The sequence below is a fragment of the Bufo gargarizans genome, chromosome 6, assembly GCF_014858855.1.
Source record: "Bufo gargarizans isolate SCDJY-AF-19 chromosome 6, ASM1485885v1, whole genome shotgun sequence".
Taxonomy (NCBI): Eukaryota; Metazoa; Chordata; class Amphibia; order Anura; family Bufonidae; genus Bufo; species Bufo gargarizans.
Genome location: NC_058085.1, coordinates 105,972,544 through 105,995,521, shown reverse-complemented (window position 1 = coordinate 105,995,521; position 22,978 = coordinate 105,972,544). Strand labels below are relative to the sequence as shown.

General features: G+C 47.3%; 1 protein-coding gene across 6 annotated transcripts in view; it reads right to left on the bottom strand.

The window, feature by feature from the left end:
* Nucleotides 1-21,723, bottom strand: part of NBR1 (NBR1 autophagy cargo receptor) — an 81,830-nt gene extending 60,107 nt beyond the window's left edge. For 4 of the 6 annotated variants that reach the window (XM_044300259.1, XM_044300254.1, XM_044300258.1 and 1 more), the window contains exons 1-5: nt 21,577-21,713; nt 20,160-20,271; nt 15,817-15,879; nt 11,475-11,493; nt 8,300-8,322 (exon numbers count right to left, since the gene is read on the bottom strand). In XM_044300259.1, the coding sequence (XP_044156194.1) occupies nt 8,300-8,322; nt 11,475-11,493; nt 15,817-15,879; nt 20,160-20,271; nt 21,577-21,581 (222 nt within the window). In that variant the 5' untranslated portion in view covers nt 21,582-21,713. Of the gene's footprint in view, nt 1-8,299; nt 8,323-11,474; nt 11,494-15,816; nt 15,880-20,159; nt 20,272-21,576 lie in introns of all 6 variants that reach the window. The other 2 variants (XM_044300256.1, XM_044300253.1) reach the window with 2 other exon arrangements.
* Nucleotides 21,724-22,978: the final 1,255 nt, after the last annotated feature.

The following is a 22,978-nucleotide window of genomic DNA, read 5'->3' as shown; positions in this document are numbered from 1 at the left end:
TAACAATATGAGCAAGCAATTTACCAGCCCGATTACCCGTCTCAAAGGACTGCCGTTTTAAAAAGAACAGTTTACGCTCACTCTTCTCTTTGAGATGCATCATATATAACCTGCCTCTAAGCATCCACTCCCTTCTATTCACCTCAGAGGGATCAGACCTAAATTAACTCTCTGCCTCTTTACATCTAGTGCGTAGTTCCAGTTTTTTACGCAATGAATCTTTATTGATATAGGAAATAGACTATTTAAGGCACCCTCTCAAGTAGACTTTCATCGTCTCCCAGAGCAACAATTCATCCGTCGTCTCATCCTGCACCTCCAGAAACATCTGAAGCTGGTCAGGGATTCTGTCATTCTTGGTTTTAAGGGACAACCAGAATGGATGAATGCGCATTTTGTTACTCTGTTTGACAACGTCAGACAGTCTCAGTTTCACAAAATCCGGAGCATGGTCCGAGGGTCCCTGTGGCCCATACCCTACAGCCTCAAGATCTGTGTATACTGTAGCATTGCAGAGGAGGTAATCAATCCTAGACAAGGCACCCCTGGCAGGAGTAAAGTAAGAATATTCCCTTTGGAGCGGATGTTTGAGTCTCCACATATCTAGCCACCCCAGCTCTGCAACTACTCTGGAGAGGGTGGTGTCAAGGGGGGAGCGACTATCCCTCCCTCCTGCCGGATGAAATCTGTCCATGTCATCATGCATCACCAAGTTAAAGTCTCCCATACAGAGCAATTTAGCATTGGGGTATTTCGCAACAAAGCCCATCGCCGCCTGAAATATGGACATAGTGGCGGGGGGAGGGCTGTATATATATATTAATCACTACATAGTAAGTGCAATTAATGAAGGCATACACAGACGTACTGCCCCTCTGGATCAACCACAGAATGTTGTACCTCCCATCTAAGATTATTGTGCACAAGTAGGGCCACTCCTCTAGAGTCCGTCGACCCATACGCATTCAGAGACCACTGAACCCACGGCTTCCTGATTCTACTCCCTGTCTCCGGCGTTAGGCGAGTCTCTTGTAGACCCAATATATGAGGGTTGTATAGACGTAAATGAGAAAATACTCTGATCCTCTTCCTTGGATCACCCAGTCCTCTCACGTTCCAGGACACTACAGTCAGGGACACCATCTGTAACTCAAAAGCTCCCTCTCCGAATGTACTAACTCCTCAGTGTTAAAGAGGCAATAACCCTCTCTCCTGAGCCACCTCACTAAAAGAACAGACAATATACCATGCCTTTAACAGAATAAACTGTGGGTAACATAGCCATAATATAACAGACAATTGAATGAACATATAAGTGATCAAAACAGTGCCATCCTTTAATGTGGCTAGGTTTCAGGAGACCTGCATCGTGCAATCAGATGGTAAACCTATGCAGGTGTCTGCTCAGTCGCCTTGACAATAAAATAATTTGGCATAATGCGTGCATACATAAAATAAAATGGGAAGAGAGGCCCATCTACTATGAGGATACAAAGTATTATGGCCTAATATGTTCTACTGGTGCAGGAAGACGGAGTGCCCTAAGTCCCAGTCAGTGATGCTAAAAATCAACGGAACACAGCAAACAGGTAAGTGCAGCAATGTAGCAGTGATACTTGCGGCATCTGCAAAGACAATAATATCAATGAGGTCTTGGACGACCAGATCTCCTGGAAATCCATTCCTCAGCCTCCTTAGGATCGACGAAGAAGATGTTTTTTTCTCCATCCACCACCAGAAGATGCGCGGGATAGGCCATGGAGTATTGTGGGTTTAGATCACGCAGTCGTCGCTTGACAGAGATAAAAGAGGCCCTCCTCTTTTGCTGCTCAGCAGAAAAATCGGGAAATAGCGATATATTTAAAATTTTCATGCTTGATTTCACGCTTGTTTCTTGCTTGACTCAGGATGAGATCCCAATCTTTCCAGTAAAGCATAGGCGCCAAAAGGGGTCTTGGAGGGGCACGCCTGGCAGGGACTTGATGCGCCCTTTCAACGGCGTAGGCAGCAGGAAACTGTGCTTTAAACCAAAGTTCCAGAAAAGTGGCCGGATCAGAGCGTTCCGATCTCTCTGGTAGTCGCAAGATCCCGACGTTGTTGCGCCTGGCCCTATTCTCAAGATCGTCACACTTTTGTTGCCATAGGCTCACAGACTTCTCCACATCTTGCACTTTCACAACTAGTGGTCTAGCGAGGTCTTCTAAAGCCGAGAACCTGTCTTCTGTGTGACGTACCCGCTGCCTGAGCTGTTGCATGTCTTGCCTCAGCAAACCCAGGTCCACCTTCACCTCGTCAATTTTGCAGGTAAGTGTGGTCTGACATGCTGAGATCGCTGTTAAGAGCTGATCAGAGACGGTTTTTAAAGTAAGTTCAGGCTCCTCCGTACCTTCAGCATCTGACTGCTGTGCCACTTGACCTCGTGTGACTGCCGCCCACGGTGTGGCGGCGCCATTATGGGCCTCCTGGCTCGCATATTCTTTAAAGGGAACCTGTCACCTGCATTTTGAGTATAGAGCTGAGGACATGGGCTGCTAGAACATCCGCAATACCCAGTCCCCATAGCTCTGTGTGTTTTTATTGTGTAAAAAAAAAAATGATTTGATACATATGCAAATTAACCTGAGATGAGTGCTGTATGCAAGATAAGTCAGGGACAGGACACATCTCAGGTTAATTTGCATATGTATCAAATCGGGTTTTTTTACACAATAAAAGCACACAGAGCTATGGGGACTGGGTATCTAGCAGCCCATGTCCTAAGCTCTATACCCAAAATCCAGGTGACAGGTTCCCTTTAAGCTTTTCAGCCGCTGTTTGTGCTTTGCTGTGACCCATCTCTGACTTTCCAGATCTCCTCTTCCCTCTGTGCACTCGCCATTCGATGTTTGGAGTGGTCAGTATGCCAGGATTCTGCGCGGCGAACGGAGCAGCTCTTAAGTGCTAGCGCTCATGCCGGCAGTCGGCCACGCCCCACCCATAACTTTTTTATTTTTCTTTCTATGGAATTGTGTGAAGGCTTGATTTTTGTGGGACGACTTGTACTTTTCATTGGTATCATTTTGGAGTAAATGGTGCTTTTTGATCGCTTGTTATTAGTTTTTTTCTAGGAATAAATTTGCAATTCTGTCTTTTCTTTAAACATTTTTTTTTTTTTACGGCGTTCAGAGAGGCTAGGCCTGCTGGAAATTACTGAAGGCTGGTCTGGGGCCTACTTCAGACCCCTGCCAGCCTTCACACACATAGGCATCCCACGATCGCATTTGCGGGGTACCGAAGGGAGACAGAGGGAGTCCGCTCCCTCTGTCAGCACTTTTCATGCGGCGAGCGCCATTGCCTGCGGCATGTAAAGTGTTATAAATCCCGGATCGGCACTCCTGCCGGTCTGGGCTGCGGCTCTCATGTGAGAGCCGGGTCCCGGCTCCCCGCAGCACGTAAAAAAGCGGCGGCCCAGCCTAAAGCCCCTTAGTGACCGCCGTAAAAAAGCGTATGGGTGGTCACTAAGGGGTTAAACAACCGGTGAGGGGAGAAGAGTGGATCTGAATACTTTGGATATAATTAAAAATGTTGTATAGCCACTGAGCTATTTAATAAAATGTATCTATATAGCACAACCTGCTGTTTGTTCTTTTCCTTATTTCTCTGTCCACCTCCCTGAGATGGACGCACATGCTCAGTTGAAATCTTTAACTGTCACCAGCCATATCTTCCGTTAGAAGCTGTGGAATTTACAGGAATAAAGCTACAACAGAACGGACATGCCCCCTGAAAAAGGACACACCCCTGAGCTGCCAGCTTGAAATAAACTTTGGATCCATGTGAGGTACATGGCTGGTTCTAGCTTTCTAGCCTTTTAAGTAAAGTATTTGACACAGTTCACTTTCATCTTTTCATTAGGGCTGTGAAAAAGGACAGAGTAGGTCAGAAACACATTGCACACACTACTTGTATCTGCCTACATTTGGGATTGTTTTTTGCGCATGTTTCTAGTACTTTTTAATAGATTAAATAAATTATTGAAGTTTTAATCTATCCAGCGCCGGAATCCTGATTTACGGACTTGTTCAAAATATATGGATGTAACATGGCTGAGACAAAACCTGGCTCGAATACTCTTGGTAAATTAGCATTATATGTGCAAAAATGAAAAAAAGAGTGCTTCTTTAAACCGAAACACCTTAATACGGTTACCCAGGCCCCCAGTTTAATTGCCCCGCTTTAAAAGGGGTTGTCTCACTTCAGCAAATGGCATTTATCATGGAGAGAGAAATAATACAAGACACTTACTCATGTACAGTGATTGTCCATATTGCCTCCTTTCCTGGCTTCATTCATTTTCCATCAGATTATACGCTGCTTGTTTCCTGGGGTTACGAGCACCCTGCAATCCAGCAGAGTGGCCATGCTTACACATTACAGGAAAAAGCGCTGGGATCTCTGGTGGCCTGGACCTGGAGTGTGCATAGACCACCGCTTTTTCCTAGTGTGCAAGCACGACCCCTGCTGCTGGAATTTCAGGGTGGTCGTAACCATGGAACCGACCAGTGTATAATGTGATGGAAAAATAAATCCATAACTAGATTTTTGTACTTGAGACGCGGAATGAGGGCAAGAGGAGGGAACACTTAAGGAAACGTGAACCGACTCCACGAAATCACGAGGGGCGACGTACACCAGGGCTATGGGCTGCGGGGCTCCAGGTGCTGCCCTGGTGACTGAGGTACACCACAGCCGTGGAGTTGTCGGACTGAACTCAAACCGGATGTCCCCGGATGTGGTCGGTCCAATGAAGCTGAGAGAGACGAATCGCCCTCAATTCCAGAATGTTGATTGGGAGGGAGCGTTCCTCACATGACCACACGTCTTGAACGGTTAGATTTTCCAAAACTCCCCCCCAGCCCCGGAGGCTCGCATCTGTTGTCAGCGGAGGGGAAGTAAAAAGCGGCCCGACGACAGCATTGGAGAAAGCAGCCACCATCTTAGGGCCCAGCGGGTCGGGCAGGGAGACGTATGAGCCGATCCAGGGACACTGGGGCTTGGGTCCAATTGGCTAGAATGGCTCGCTGAAGAGTCCTGGTATGGGACTGAGCATAAAGTACTGCTTTGAAGGCAGAGACCATGTGACCCAGAACCCTCATGCAGTGACGAACGGGGAGAGGATGGGGCCGCAACAAGGGAAGAATCTGAAGACGGAGAGTGGATAGCTTCTCCAGGGGCAAGAGTACTTTGGCCTGAAAGGTGTTGAGTAACATGCCCAGAAAAATTGAGATGGATAAAGACATGACTTTCGCCGCTTCAGGATCCATCGGAAGCGTTTCAGGGTGTCCAGGACGATGCGCAGGCTGCCTGCTGTTGCCCAGAATGACGGACCCTTTATCAGGATATCGTCCAAGTATGGAATCGCCACTACACCCCTGGCATGGAGCAAAGCCATGACCTCCGCCAGAATCTTCGTAAAGACTGGGGGCTGTGGTCAGGCCCAAAGGGGAGGGCCACAAACAGAAATTCTTGGCGACTGACGCAAATGGGGACATGGAGGTAAGGTCCGTGATGTCTATCAAGGACAGGTACTCCCCGATTCCATGGACACAATGACCGATCTGAGACTCCATCCGGAAGGGCTTTGAGGTCTAGAATGGGACGGAACATATACCCTCTTTTTTGGGGACCACAAAGAGATTGGAGTAGAACCCGCAAAAACGGTCCTGCGCAGGAACCTGGATGATCACTCCTTGCCGCAGAAGAGTGTAGATAGCCTGAAAAAAGGAATCTGCAGCAGAGGGAGAGGTCGGAGGAGATGAGCGGAAAAATGAATAAATTTAAAAAATCAGGGGGGGGGGGGGGGAACACTTGTAACCCTCAGGGATGACCTCTCTCACTCTCTCACCCAGGCATCCGAGACGTGAGCCAGCCAGACATGACGAAACAGATGAAGACGGCCTCCCACCCAATTGGAGAGTGCTGAAAGCCACACGTCATGCAGAGCAGATCTTGGGGGTATAGGACTTGGAGCCCTGTTGGCAGGGACGCCAGGAAGGGCGAGGTTTGAAGGTAGGGCTTGCGTTTGTGATCCGGAGTAGACTTGTCGGTTGGCCGCTTGGGGCTGGAAAAACTCCAAAAGGGTCGAAAAAGAAGCCTACGCTTTTTCGACTTGTTGAAAAGTGCCCTGTTTTGTGGTAAATGGGTGCTTTTACCAATTGTAGCATCAGAAATGATATTGTCCAGGCGTTTGCCAAAAAGTCTGCTGCTGGTAAAGGTGAGGGCTGTCAAGGGCCGCTTTGAGGCATTATCTGCGGCCCAGCAGGAGAGCCATAGGGCACGGCGAATAGCCACCAAAAGGGCTGACGAGCGGGCCATTAGTCTGGCCGCGTCCAGAGAGGCTTCACAAATACATGAACTGGCATGGGAGAGCTGCAGGGCAAAATCGGAAAGTTCCTCCGAGGGGTCCCCCGACGTAGTTTGTTTGACCACTCACCCATAGCTTTGCTCACCCAAGTAGAGGCAAAAACTGGGCGCAGTGCTGTGCCCACTGCTTCAAAGGATGATTTTGCAAAAGATTCAAATTTTTTAGCTCTGTGATCAGAGAAGGAAGCCCCATCCGCCATAGGCAAAGTGGTATGTTTAGCCAAGCGGGATACTGGCGGGTCAACGATAGAGGAGGACGACCACTTCTTAGTCTGATCCTCCGGAAATTGATAAAGGACGTTTAAGCGTTTTGGCAAGGCAAAACGTCGGTCAGGAAAATTCCTCTCCTTGGAAAGAGAGGAATCAAAATCCTGGTGGTTGGGGAAACATTTGGGCAAGCGACAGGATCGCCTGAATGAAAAACTCGCACCGACTGAGGAGGGTGAGGGGTCTTCAACCTGTAAGGTTTCTATAACCACTGTAATGAGATTGTCCACCATGGAAGACAGTTTTGAAGACTGGTCCTCAGAAGAGAATTTTTCCTCGGAACGTGCTTCTTCCAAGGACACGTCTGAGTGAGACTCTCTGGGAGGTGGCGGAGAGACAGAAGAAATGGGGGACGCAGACACCCTTCTGGGGGAGGGTGGTCTGGCCCATTTAGGGGGGGGGGGGGCCCGCGATGGGAATGAGCCCCAGGATCGGACTGGTCAAAGGATGGCGTTGCGGAAAAACGCCCCAGTATTTACACAATGGCTTTGTTGGTGTAGATGTCCTGTACCATCTTTGACAGGGAGTGCGCCCACTCCGGTTCTACCATGGGCTGGGCAGCAGGGGCAACAGGGTCAGAGCAAAGCATGAAGAGCAGAGGGGGATCTAACTGACCGAATGAAAATTTTAAAACGACAAGAAGCACAGGCAAAATGGCACACTGAAGTGACCACCTGCTTTGGGGCCTGGGCTTGGACATAGTAAGTACCCTGTAGTGACAGGTAGAAGGAAGGGGGGGGGGGGGTAGGTTACACCGTGTAGGAAGGGTAGACAGAGCTTACCCGGCCTATGTCCCTTAAACCAGCCTGTCCGGAGGTGCCTTGTGCCAGAGACACGCAGAGGTCCTCATGAAGCAGGCGGTGGGCGGAGCGCAGAAAAGGGCCAAGAATTCGCACCAGGATACAGATGAAGGAGCGGGAAGCGGGGAGAACTTCATGCCCCGCTCCCACGAATGACGTCGGCCCCAGGCAATAACGAGGGGAAGTGCTGGCCCGATCCCCCCCTTCCAGTATAGCGGTACTGCCGCTAGAAGCCCTGGCCGAATAGAGATGCAGGCCGGGTGTGAAGTACCCTCGGGTAGCCGGTTTGGGAGTAGGCTGCAGAGAAGCTGGGCCTCAATTACAAGCGGCCCCGGCAGAGGACAGGACTGCGCGAACCAAGAGGCTTCCCTTTCCCTCACCCCCGACAGGAGTGACGCATGGAGGGCAAAAGGCCTCCGTGGGAGTCATTCACATAAGGTAACCTGAGAAGGGGAGGGAGGAGGAAGAATACTCACCCATCTGGCGTGTTCTGCCCCCATGGTTTCAGCCGGATCTTTCTCTACATAAAGAATGCCATTTGCTGAGGAGATACAACCGCTTACGGTAGATTAACTTAGGACAGGCTATGAGGGTCAGAAACCTGAGGTTTTCTCTGACAAGCAGAAGCTCATGACACCACACAACTATATACATACAAGAGGGACACTGAAAAGTGTAACTTGAAGCTCCAGAGCTCCAACGCAAAAATCGGCAACCTCTGCACACCCTAGATTTACACCCTTGGAGCCACTGCAAATACAGTTGTTTTCATACAACTGCTTTGATGCCGATGGTGCAGCAATTCATCAAGATGAAGAATAAATCATTACCTTTAAAGCTTCTTCATATTCACCTGCAATAAAACACAGGATCAATAACCAGACAACCATACCTTACACAATAGCATGAAGAACTGATGGTAATCATAACAACAAGCAACAGATGTCATGCGAGATCACATGTTATGAGAGGGTTATGCAGAGGCGATGATGTCACTTTTAAAGTGAACCTCGCCCCTAAAACACACCAATGTGATCTTAAAGTTTACAGCCATGCCTGCTGAGTTTTTCAGTGTGAACTCATGATTGGAATGCCTCACACTGCTTATCTGCCTCTGGCAAAGTACAGTATAATGATTACACCGTGTTTCACAACTCTGGAAAATACTGGTCGGTAAGGCTACACAGTAATAGCAACCAACTAAATCACACGGGGCGGATGTCATCATGTGTTGTGTTGAGTAAACCTGTGTTTTCAAGTTTGGCGTACAAGGTTTGGGTTCGGGTTATCTAAGAATTCCATTATGAACTTATAGTCCGTGGTAGTGGAATATATAACGGAATTCTTAGATAACCCAAACCTTGTACGCTGAACTTGAAACCAAAAGTTCGCTCAACACTAATCATGAGGGCAAATTCTGAAGTCAGGTTTGCTTCAGTCTTCATTAACATAGTCTGCGCCAAATTTAGCAAGCGCTGCATGTTGTTTGGTAAATTTGGCGCATCTTTAAGGCTGGGTTCACATGGGCATTGCGGGAACATGCGCAATTTTTCCCCACGAGTGCAAAGCGTTTAAATGCGTTTTGCACACACGTGAGAAAAATCGGCATGTTTGGTACCCAGTCCCGAACCCGGACTTCTTCACAGAAGTTCGGGTTTGGGTTCAGTATTCTGTAAATGTTATTATTTTCTCTTATAACATGGTTATAAGGGAAAATAATAGCATTCTTTAATACAGAATGCTTAGTAGAAGGTCAATTGAGGGTTAAAATAAATAAATAAATAAATAATTAACTCACCTCCTCCAATTGATAGCGTAGCTGCCGGTCTCCTGTTCTTTCTTCGGGACCTGTCAAAGGACCTGTGGTGACACTGATCATGTGATGCATCATGTGATGAGCAGTGATGTCACCACAGGTCTTTTGACAGGTCCTGAAGAAAGAACAGGAGACCAGCACAGCCCCAGTGAAGTGAATGGGTCCGGATTCCGTGCGGGTGCAATGCGTTCACCTCACGCATTGCACCCACGCGGAAAACTCGCCCGTGTAAAAGGGGTCTAAATCCCCGCCATCAGTGTAGGATGTGGCCAAAGGATGTCCACTTCTATGCCTTTCTGTGACTTCTTCCAGTCCCTGTATCTCTGTTGCAACCTGCTGACTCTGTGACACTCTAAGCTCATGGTCACTTCCGTCTGAGAACTTCCTGCTTGAAGCCCCGCAATGGCGAGGTACTGTTGATCAATTGTTAGATGTCGTCTTGCTCTCATGATGTCAAAATGTGAACAGCATGATGAGAAGGACTGTTGAAATACCAATTCTAATTGAACCAGGAAATGTATTGGGTGATTCTCGGATTAAACACCTGTTTTGAATTTTGCAGTTAAGCTCCTTGTTAGTGAAGTTGTGCAAAAAAGTAATGAAACACTGAACAGTTGACGTGTGCATTCAAAAGTTTAGAGACAGTCACATTACGTTCACCTGTTAAAGGTTAGAGTTAGGTTCACCCTAGCCAAATATCCCTAACTTTTTGTGAGTAGTGTATACAGTGCAGTATACGTCTTCTTACTGTGTTCCTCTGTATAGGAAGCTGCAGCAGACTAAAGTTTCCTCAACAATAAGAAAAAAGGGAAAAAAAAAAAAAAAAGTGCTAATGCACATGGACACTGGGTGCATGCAGGCCTATGGATATGCCCATTGTGTGTGTGTGCGCTGGGAGTTTTCCCAGCACATGTACCAAACAAAGGCACAGTCCACCAGCTCCCACTTATCAAAAGGTGGAAAATTATTGCAGAAATATGACTGGTAGCCATGAACTCCTCCTCTACTCTTCCCTTTCCTACACCTTTTTCTTTTTTTTTTTTTTATATATACACATTTTTTTTTAGGTCATCAATTTTGAATTCCCAGAAAACTCTATGAAGTACAGGCTAAAGCTTTGGACCTCCAGCTTTTGCAGAATTTCAACTACCAGCATGCTCCATTTACTTCTACTGGAGTTCTGAGAACATCTGAGCAAATGTGCATGCTGGAAGTTGTATTATTTTTTTTTTACAACAGCTAACGTCCTAGAGGATGCTAACCTCTGGGATAAAAGCTCTCTTCATGCAGAAAGTGTGGTTTAGTGGGCAATAGGGCTGCAGTTATCGATTATTTTAGTAATCAAGTATTCTATTGATTAATCCAACGATTAATCAAGTACTCTAATAAGCATGTTTTAAACATGTATAAAAACTTAGAAGATCCCCCGTACCATCATCGGACCCACCTGCCATCAGCTCCCCCAGTGCCATCAGTCCTCTGTGCCATCAGCTCCCACCCCCAGTGCCAGTCCTCTGTGTCATCAGCTCCCACCCCCAGTGCCATCAGCTCCCCCAATGCCATCAGTCCTCTGTGCCATCAGCTCACACCCCCAATGCCATCAGTCCTCTGTGCCATCAGCTCCCCCAGTGCCATCAGTCCTCTGCGCCATCAGCTCCCCCAGTGCCATCAGCCCTCTCCAGTGCCATCAGCTCCCCCAGTGCCATCAGTCCTCTGTGCCAACAGCTCCCCCAGTGCCACAATCTCGGCCCCTAGCGATTCCCCCTAGTCAGTCCCCAGCGCCAGTTTATTACTTACCAATCCTGTAGGGGCGTCGTCACACAGTGCCAGGTCATAGTGCGCACTATTTCCTGACTATGTGTCAGGATACAGAGCAGCGCAGTGCAGGCCGGCGGGTGACCACGGAGCGTAAATAATAGCAAGCGCTTCGCTCGCACTCTGTGGTCACGTGACACAAACAAATCTTGCATCAAGGATTTTTTTGCATCGAGTCACCCGATTTATTCGAGTAATCGTTGCAGCCCTAGTGGGCAAAGACATCTTGCCTATATAAAGTATGCACAGTTCAAAAAAGTATTTTTTTCATGAAGCAAAAGTTTTTCAAAAGTAAAACTACAAAAATAAATCTTAGTAAACTAGACGCAAATACAGAAGATGGTAAAGAACAGAGTACACGGGTACAGGCTTACCTTGGCTATTCACAGATACCTGCAATGAGAGAAGCATCAAAGTTACAAGTGAAATGAGAGCCTACCATTAATATACAACATACTGCAGCTCAAGTTTGGGTTATGATGACCTTCTTCAGAATGTTTTGTTCACTGCAGGGCGCACACTGACTCAATTAAGGCCCCTCCTATAAAATGGACAGCTTCAGACTGAACACTGCATTACATTTAATGGGCTGGCTTATTCACATGAACTCATAATTGGTCCGATTTTCTCACTAGATCTACCCAATCGAGAGAATAGTTCAGCGAGAAAAACGGACAGCACCTGTGAGCCATTCACGTACGGTCCATTTAATAAAAATAAAAACATCCATTTTTGCGGCCACAACACGGATGCGTTTTAAATCACTCGTCTGAAAGCAGACTAAGGGCTCTTTCACACAAGCGGATCCCGCGCGGGTAATCCGCTGCGTGAAAGAGAGCCAAGCCCTGTTCCGGACAGCAGAGACACGGACCATTGTGACAACTTTATCTCACCGTGATTTTGTAATGCATTATCTATCATGTTAATGCACAGTGTCTCTGCTGTCCGGAGCGGGGCTTGGCTCTCTTTCACGCAGCGGATTAACCGCATGGTATCCGCTCGTGTGAAAGAGCCCTACTAGATTTCTTACTTCCCTGTGCTAGATTCGAGTCAGAGACCAGAGTCCAGGGGGAGGCTTTCAGACTACAGTTTCCTCCTACAGGCAATAGTAGGTAATAGTAGCCTACGGTGATTGCAGTTCAAATAATTGTACAATGAAAAATAGAATTTTCTAATAAACTTTCTATATCAATTCCCTGCGGTTTTCAAGATCTTTGCTAAAAGTGAATAGAAACCTTTATTAATTACTCCCATGACCCCCCAGGCACAGGCCTTGCTGTAAGACGCAGCAGTGGTACACATATTTTCGTGGTAATTGCACAGGAGAATAAGTTTAAAATTTTGTGGGATCCAAAAACTACACAATGCTCAGAAAACCACACTGCATTTTTTTAATGTATGTGCATTGGGTTTTGAAAACTTCTTTCACTTGTATTCTTTTTGTGATCATATCCTTAAAGGGACACTGACAGGCCCAATAACCATAATTAGCTGTACATATGCATGCACAGGTCTTCTAATGTGCATTAAAAACATATAAGTATAACCCCTGTCCACGTTATGAATACAGTAAACTCACGTTTTATAACCTGAAGTAATCGCTGTTCTTTCTGCCCAAGGGGCGGGGTTTCAGCTCCACTTGCGCCCAGCCAGCCTCGCCCCAACAGCCGTTTTGAAGCGCCGCCCAGCTCATCAATATTCAATTCGCTGGGCGGCTTCTGCTGTCCCCGACCTTCCGAGATCCGGCGCATACCCAATAGAAAGCTATGGGCATCGGACTCACTTTCAGCTTCTGCGCATGCGCCCGGCACCCATAGCTTTCTATTGGGCATGCGCCGGATCTCGGAAGGTCGGGGACTGCAGAAGCCGCCCAGCGAAGTGAATATTGAAGTGAAGCTGAAACCCCGCCCCTTGGGCAGAAAGAACAGCGATTACTTCAGGTTATAAAACATGAGTTTACTGTATTCATAATGTGGACAGGGGTTATACTTATATGTTTTTAATGCACATTAGAAGCCCTGTACATGCATATGTACAGCTAATTATGGTTATTGGGCCTGTCAGTGTCCCTTTAAGGATATGATCACAAAAAGAATACAAGTGAAAGAAGTTTTCAAAACCCAATGCACATACATTAAAAAAATGCAGTGTGGTTTTCTGAGCATTGTGTAGTTTTTGGATCCCACAAAATTTCAAACTTATTCTCCTGTGCAATTACCATGAATATAATACATGAGGATTTTGCACAATATCCAATTCGTATCCACTGTAAGGAAACCATGACGGTTCCAATAAAGAGGTTGTCCGGCTGTGCAATATTGATTACCCATCCTACGTATAGGCGCCATCAATACATGATCGGTGGATGTCCACAACTGGCAACCTCTGCCAAATCAGCAGTTTGAACAGGCCGAGGCCTCCTCACAGCTTACCAAGCACAGCGCCGTCCACTGTAAAGTAGCTTTGCTTGGTATTGCAGCTCAGCCCCATTCAAATGGATGGGACTGAGCTGGGCCTATGCCATGTGACCGATGAACAGGAAAAGGCTGAGGCGCTCACACAGCATCTTCTTCAAACAGCTGATTGCTGGGGGTGCCGGGAGTTAGACACTCACTGATCAGATTTTGATGAGCTATTCTAAGGATAAACACCAGGACTGCCCCTTTAAATGGAAGCAAGCAGCGATCCGGACAACCATGAGGGATTGCAACAGAAAATTACTGCAAAATCTTCCACAAACTTTCAATGTGTGAACTTAGCCTAATGGTATGGTAATAATCAGCTACTGGTAACACCTGCCATACATGATAACACATACAACTTAGTAGCATGCAGGGCGATGGCTGCCCATATAAAAGTTGGGTCTGAATTTCTCCAATCAGAATTATTTTTAATTTTTTTATTTTACACAAGTGTAGACATGGCAAAAATATAGCCACAGGGCAGAAACAGAGCATGAACACATACTATGTTCTCTAAATGGTGTCTGTGAGAAGTTTTGTTAATGAAAAACTGCTGCCAGCCATTGGTAGGCACAGGAGTTACCTTTGTCCCTGCTTTTAATCAATGGAGTGCTGTAAATGGAACTTTAGATGCTGCATGTGCCATTCCTGCAAGTGCACGGGCCCGCAGTGCTACAGGCTCAGCTTATGAACAGTTTCATAGACCCTCTTCTCTGCGTTGAGCGACAGCTGGAGCGGTCTCCTGTTCGTATGCTACAGCAATCACTTACAGCAGAGGAGAGAGGCTGCGGAGCTGAATTTGAAACACTGCAGCCTGCGGGTCCACCTCTGCTGCACTTGCACAAGAGGGACCTGTGCCAGTTACAGTTCATTGTGACAGAACTACATTAAAAGGGTAACTGTCATGTTTTAATAAATAAATACAAAAATCACTTTTAGGGCTCTTTCACACCTGCGTTCTTTTCTTCCGGCATAGAGTTCCGTCGTCGGGGCTCTATGCCGGAAGAATCCTGATCAGTTTTATCCTAATGCATTCTGAATGGATAGAAATCCGTTCAGGATGCATCAGGATGTCTTCAGTTCCGGAACGGAACGTTTTTTGGCCAGAGAAAATACCGCAGCATGCTGCGCTTTTTGCTCCGGCCAAAAATCCTGAACACTTGCCGCAATGCAGGATCCGGAATTAATGCCCATTGAAAGGCATTGATCCGGATCCGGTCTTAAGCTAAACGTTGTTTCGGCGCATTGCCGGATATGACGTTTAGCTTTTTCTGAATGGTTACCATGGCTGCCGGGACGCTAAAGTCCTGGCAGCCATGGTAAAGTGTAGTGGGGAGCGGGGGAGCAGCATACTTACCGTCCGTGCGGCTCCCGGGACGCTCCAGAGTGACGTCAGGGCGCCCCACGCGCATGGATGACGTGATCGCATGGCACGTCATCCATGCGCATGGGGCGCTCTGACGTCACTCTGGAGCGCCCCGGGAGCTGCACGGACTGTAAGTATACCGCTCCCCCGCTCCTACTATGGCAACCAGGACTTTAATAGCATCCTGGCTGCCATAGTAACACTTGCGTTTTTCCGGATCCAGCGTGTAATTCCGGCAAGTGGAGTACACGCCGGATCCGGACAACGCAAGTGTGAAAGAGGCCTTAGCATATGTTACTGCTGCAGCAGCATTATGCATAAAGCAATCTTTAGTTTCTTCACATACCACTGTTTTCCTTGAGTTTTTCCCTTAGTTACTGCTGTTTAAACATTTACAATATGAGGACCTTCTCAAGATGGCTTCTCTGAGGCAAAAACTGCTTTCCCTCACTTCACATACACACTTGCTGTAGCCAGCAGCTCCCTGCTAGCCAATCAGATTGGATTACTGACAGACACGCCTCCTCACTCTGAAGCCTAATGCAGGCATGCAGTGTGAAGGACCGCCCCTCTGTCTTCTGTTTATACTAAAAGGAAGACAGACAAGCCATAGCAACAGTCTTTTAAGGGAGCAGTGGAAAGGGACAGAGGACATTCATGAAAGCTGTTATTATAAGGTAATTACAGATCTTTTGACAATCATTGACAGACTAACTCAGGTATACATGCCTAGCTCTAATAAACTAGCAAATAAAAAAATATATAATATTTACCCTTTAATTAAAAGCCCTCTGGTTCTACCTATATCTGTCAGCAGCCTTGCATAGAAAATACTGCTTAGTATAACTTGCACTAATAAAACTACATGTGAAACGGCCAATCTCTTACCTCTTCATTATCCTCGTCTATATACTTTAACTGTATATCATTCAGGTCAAAAGACACCTGCACCTGCAGAAGACAGGAATAAGACGGTGATAAAGAGCCTTTCACCTGGAAAACGGTTATCTGAGAAATAAGTTGTGATGTGGCTAGGTAAAAATGACATATGAACAGGCCGATTTTCAGTTCGTCGATACAGGCAGTATGTGGATTATGATCAGCCTCTTATTAAATCTCTGCACCAGAAACAAGCCATCTTGTTCTGTGTATGACTCTAGGGATGTCCAATAACACTAAATAAATAAATAATAATAAATAAAAAAATGTATCATGTAAAAAATATATATAAAAAAGGAGTTTGACTGACAGGACCAGGCAGTGAACACATCACTGCCTGGTACTGTCAATCAAAATGCAGATGGTGTGGCAGTTGCAGAGAGAGCTGAGCCTCTAGGTGTAATGGTAACGCCCCCGTTGCTCCTAGAGGCTCATTTGCATATATTAAAACATAATTTTTCTCAGTATGTGGACACATATGAACATGGGACCAACACAGATGCCTTCAGCTGCCAAGTGCACATGTAACAGGTCAGCCAGTGTCATAGGTACAAATCTGCTGACAGATGACCTTTAAGTTGAATGAAACAAAACAATATGATGAAATTACAATGAAAAGGATCTCATCGTGAAAAAAACCCCAAAAAAACAGTACGTGCAAAACAACTGCCTGCACCTCTGGTATCAGCCTCTGCACTTCACCGATTTGCTTACAAGTGACTGCTATGGATGAGCGAATCGATTTCGGATGAATTACAAGTGACTGCTAGGGATGAGCGAATCGACTTCGGATGAAACATCCTAAGTCGATTTGCATAAAACTTTGTTTGAATACTGTACGGAGCCCCACAGATGCAAAGAATTGGGACATGATTTACTGATTCCAAACACATTCATTATGTGGAGGAAAGGCAATACAGGAAAGGATTCTTTACAGTTAGAGCAGTCAAACTATGGATTGCCCTTCCCCAAGAGGTAGTAATGGCAGATCCTAGTGCAGAATGCTGATCGAATAGTGAATGGCACTGAGGATTAGAATTAGGGCTCGTTCACACAACGTCTGAAGCCCATGCCCGGACTGTGGACCGCAAATTGCAGTCCGCAGCCGTGGGGCAGCCACATGGGGATTGTGGACCAATTCACTTGAATGGGTCCGCGATCCCTCCGTTCCGCAAAAAGATAGAGCAAGTGCTATCTTTTTGCGGTGCAGAGGCATGGAACGGAACCCCAGGAAGCACTCCGTAGTGCTTCCGTAGTGTTCCGTATCTCCGGATTTGTGGACCCATTAAAATGAATGGGTCTGCATCCGTGCTGCGGAATGCACATGGAACCGTGCCCGTGTATTGCGGATCCGCAAATGCGGTCCGCAATACAGCAACTCGCAGCACACATTAGTGTAACAATTACTACTGTACAACTGATCTGAGAACATCCTTGAACTCTAGCCCCTAGTCACGTTCTTTACTCTGAGTGCCCCTAAATCCACATTTGAAGGCTGTCACTCGCCCATGAGTCACCTCGTACCTGCACTTTATAAAGTTCCTGCACAATAACAGCCCTTGGGTGAGTCACGGTTCCTGCTACTATGACAGGAATAGAAGAAATTGCTTTGCAGTCTGAGACGGCCCGAGTCACACGAGGAGCGTAGTGCCAAGCAGTACACTGAATTACAAAGGACAGCAACAGCACGGGTCCGAATGGGTGAGCACGGCCCGGGTAGTACTGTCCTTACGGAACAATATTTGCTAACATAATAGTTTCACCTGCGCCAATTTTTTTTTTCCCACACACACACACACACATCTTCTCATGCAGATTTCCCATCTGGATTTGTGGTCAGGAGAACCTGGAGTGTATTACAGTAGCAGCAAAATGCGAAAAAAAATCTTGGCTGCGGGAGGGAAAAAAGGTGCGGAAATCGAACTGCTGTGCAGATTCGGCAGCCGCCTACCACGGACTTCAGCCTTTGCTATGCATCGGGTGAATCTATGGCAAAATCCACTACGGATTTTTTTTTCGCTCGTGTGAATGCGCTCGTAAAGTGTTAAAACAGCAATGATGCCTATGTCAGAGGACAGGGCGAGGCTCGGAACTTGTCAAGCAAGAATAAAATCAGGCCACTATGGAAATAAGGGTCACGAGTGCACGTTCTAGACAGGCGCATCACAGGATCAAGATAAAGCTGGACGGAGTAGGTACAGCCTCAAGGTGCACTATTAGGGGGCATTCACATGACCGTATCCATTCTGCGGTCCGCAAAATACGGATACTAGCCGTGTGCATCCTGCACTGTGTTACAAGTGCCTATTCTTGTCCGCAGAAATGGCCAACAATAGGACACTTATATTTTTTTATGCAGGGCCGCAGAATGGACAAACAGATGCGGACAGCACATGAACGAGTCCACAAAAAATGTGGATCGGATGCGGAACCAAAATACAGTCGTGTTAATGGATCCTTAGACTGCTGTTTTTTTTTTATTTTAAAATATTGCATGTCCTTTCACATGTGCCTGGTTGTGTCCTTGGCCTGCCAGCAGGCATTCAGATGGATGCAATGTAAGGACAGCTGGAGGAAGCCAGGATGAGTGCTGCTCTCATACAGAGAGTCAAAACCAGAATCGGATCGTGCAGGAAAAGCTTAAGTCCTCCGTTTACATTTCTGATTCTTTTTGAAAGGGGTTGTCCGGGCTTTTAATATTGATGACCTATCCTCAGGATAGGTCATCAATATCAGATCGGAGGGGGTCCGACACCCGACACCCGCGCTGATCAGCTGTTTGAAGAGGAGCCGCGCGCCGTGCCAGCGCTGCCTCCTCTACACTGTTTACCTTCTTGCCATCGGCTCTGCAGCGGTGAGCAGGTGTAATTACACCCAAGCCATCCCATTCATTTCAATGGGATGGGTCGTTCCCATACAAGTGTATGGGAACGACCTGTCCCATTGAAAAGAATGGGACGAGATGGCACGTGTACACTGGGCGCCGCCCTGTCTCCTCATACAGCTGATCGGCGGGATAGGTCATCGATAGTAAAAGCCCGGAGAACCCCTTTAACAGTACCTTGCTACTAATGCTTTCCTACCAGTCTGTGGTTTCTAGGCTCAAGGGATGACACAATGTGTGGACATGTGACTCATTGGCTGCAGCAGCGACTGGTTCACACCTCGGTGGATCAGTTGCTGCAGTCACATGTCAAGATGATAAGGCATCATTGCTGGGTCTGGGGAAACGGAAACCAGCGGGGGACCAGGGTAGTCTTGGCACAGGACTGGAGGGTATAGTGGATCAGCACTGATGCTGACTAACAGCAGAATAGTAGTCCCTAAACACAAGGTGACTAAGAATTTCTCATGATCCTTACACACCTAATTAGGTCTGTTAGGCTACTTTTACACTTGCAGCAGAGTGATCCGGCAAGCAGTTCCGTCGCCAGGGCTGCCTGCCGGATCCGACAAAACATATGCCAACTGATGGCATTTGTAAGTCTTAAAAAGGTCTGTTTAGTCAAAAAAATGCATTGAAATGCCGGATCAGTCTTCCCGGTGTCATCCGGCAAAAAAGGATCCGGCATTTATTTTTTTCACCTATTTCTCGGTCTGCGCAGGAAGGACGGATCCGGCATTCCGGTATTTTGAATGCAGAATCCGGCACTATTACAGTCCTATGGAAAAAAATGCCAGATCAGGCAAGTCTTCAGTTTTTTTTCGCCGGAGATAAAACCGTAGCATGCTACGGTTTTCTCTTTTGCCTTATCAGTCAAAATTACTGAACTGAAGACATCCTGAACGGATTACTCTCCATTCAGAATGCATGGGGATATGCCTGATCAGTTATTTTCCGGCATTGAGCCCTTTTGACGGAACAAGAAAAACGCTAGTGTAAAAGTAATCTTAGGCTACTTTCACACTAGCGGCAGGACGGATCCGACAGGCTGTTCACCCTGTCGGATCCGTCCTGCCGCTCTGTCCCCATTGACTATAATGGGGACGGGGGCGGAGCTCCGGTGCAGCACAGCAGTGCGTGGTGAAAGGCCGCCGGACTAAAAGTACTGCATGTCCGACTTTTTAGTCCGGCGGCCTCTCGCCGTGCTGCGCCGGAGCTCCGCCCCCGTCCCCATTATAGTCAATGGGGATGAAGCGGCGGCACGGTGAAATAGCGGCAGGACGGATCCGACAGGGTGAACAGCCTGTCGGATCCGTCCTGCCGCTATTGTGAAAGTAGCCTTAGACAACTGATTTATCAAGGCCTTCAGCAGACCATTCCGATACATACCCCCACCTGAAAAGCTTACCATTGCTTCCACATCAGCCCAGGTTGTCTTCTCAGAATCTGACACCAGGAAGCTCTGCGTCTCTCCTCTACAGGACACACACAAATTCACCTGCGGTTCCATGTTTTCCAGTCTACGGAAATAACAAAAAGTAAAGAACAGCAGCGAAGTACACACACTGCTCCCAGTAGGCCAACTGGTGTTACTATAGCCTACAAATCACAATGGGGTACAACGTCCTCCACTGGCCCCTGTCCGGAGCATATTTGTTTGCCAATATCAGGACCAAAAGCATAAGGAAGCGGAGACATAAAGGATTCTTCACGCTCCCTTAGGCTAGGTCTACACGACGACATTTGTCGCACTAATGTCGCGCGACAATTTTTATAATGGCAGTCTATGGTGTCGCACTGCAACATGCTGCGACTGCAACGCAACAGTCACAGAAAATCCATTCGAGATGGATTTTTCTTCGACTGTCGCGTCGCAGGCGCAGCATGTCGCATGTTGCAGTGCAACACCATAGACTGCCATTATAAAAATTGTCGCACAACATTAGTGCAACAAAATGTTGCGCGACTTTTTGTCGCGCAACAAATGTCGTTGTGTAGACCTAGCCTTACTGTCGGAGACATGTTTTCCTGTGAATGGGGGACTTGCCTTACTGCTGCCATGCCCGTTACTAGCTGGACATCATGGCGTAGGTCTGGCACAGCACCCTCCAGCGCTGACGCTAGAAGTACAATGCAATAGGAAAAGCGACAATGACAAGAATATGACCGATATCGATAGTCTTTTCTTTTTTTTGTCCCACTCTGGGACTTTTGGGGTCCGATCCCCTTTACAATACTTCTGTATTGTAAAGCATTGGCGGTAAGCGTATTACTGAATGTACCGCCTGCTTCCTGTGAGATCCAGGGGGTTGTCACGGCGATAGGCCAACCCCCTTAAGATGGAGGGGCTATGGCAGAGGAATCAAGAGGAGCAAAGTTGCACAGAGTGTCTTGGGCCCGCCCTCAGTGCACTTAACTAATTATAGAATACTTTTTCTCCAGAATGAAGCAATGGATTGCTAAGCGAAAGGCGTCATTACATTTAGCAGAGATAGCCCTACAACTGGTGCAGCTCTAACTTGTCACAGCAGAGTCGCACCCAAAATACAACCTTGCGCCTCGTCCTGCTGTGCAGCCAGTTATCGGAGCGCGACGCTGCCTTGTGCGCAAAACTTACTGACAATGACAGGAGGAGTGGCATCCGTTCTGAAACACAATGCACCCCAATGGCTGCAACCGCCACCTGACAGGATTTCTATATAAATGGCTTAGTAATGAGACACATATACATAATACACGGCACTGTCACTTTAAGAGAGGGCAGCCGAGCAGTCCAAACACACAGAACAGGATTCCTATAGGGCACTGCCAATCACGTCCATTACCTCATACCTGTGATAGTCAATGAAGTCCCCACGAGCCAGAGTCCCCTCCTCCTCCCACTCACTCCTCTCAGGCGCCTGCGGATCCCCGGCCTCCTTCAGCTCTGACTGTTACCCCACAACATGGCGAGATCACGTCTGCAAGACAGACCAGCGCCGCAGCGATTGGCTAGCGCCGCTGTCACTCACTTAGGACTGGAAGCTGATAGGAGCAGGGGCGGGGTTATCCATACAATGGAGTCAGCACTGTATTCCTTCCTGTAAACAAGGGGGCGTGGCCTATAAAATAACCTGTCACGCAGTACGGATGTGCGAAGGGTAGCGACTAAATGCGCCGTAAGGACCCTCTGGACGTCACGTGACCCTGTGACGTCCAGAGGCTGGAGGCTGCGGGTTGTCACGCAGATTATCCGGGTCTTGCAGTTACTGACTGGTTCCTGTTTACCTCACAGAGGCCGTAGATAAAAATAATAAAAATAAAAAACTGCCACGTGAAGTGTTTCTTTCACTGGAAGTGTTCACACATTTGAAGACATTTTCCTGCGAGAATTATAGGAGCCAGAGATCAGTGATTAGCACACACCGCCATATAAATAACATTGCACGAATTATTAAAAAAAAAAATATTTAAAAAACTTTCCATCACAAGTTATGTTGCACATCCAACACCTATTTTACTACAAGATCCTCAGCAGAAATTTAGGACTGAGCGTGGATTTGGCGCTAAAAACCGCGCCGTATCTGCGCTGAAACTGTTTTCAGTGGGAGGCTGTGCGGCAGGTCATGCGGCCGAGGGTTTTTCAAGACCACAGGTCCGTTCTTGGCACATTTACCTAGCGGACCTCTTGCAAAGCTGCAGCGGGAGCCTGCTTGAGGTCTAGAGCGGCTCCGCATGAAAACCTGCGGAAGAACCTGCAGCACAGCGGTTTCTGCCACGGGGTGCGTGGAAGATTTTGTCACACATAAAATCCTCTGTCTGACCATACCCTAAGGCTGGGACTACATGGACTACATCTTGGCCCTGACACCCCTCATGTGGCGAGGATAGCTGTGTGGCAGTCCAGCCGTTATGGAGGGTTTCAGACTTTTTTTTACTGATGCCATATCCTCTGGATAGCTTACCAAGCGCAGCAACGTGCACTGAATAGCGGCTGTGCTTGGTATCGCAGGTCAGCCCCATTACGCAAATTTTTCACACCCATCATTAGAAATCGCTATTCTTGCACACAAAATACGGGCACATATTCCTAATAGAACTGCCAAGTCTTGTCCGCAAACTGACAAGAATAGGACATGTTCTTTCATTTGTGGAGTGTCCACATGGATGCGGACAGCACATGGGTGACATCTGTGTTCTGTCCGAATTATTTACCCAAAGAAATGAATGGGTCCGCGTGTGATCTGC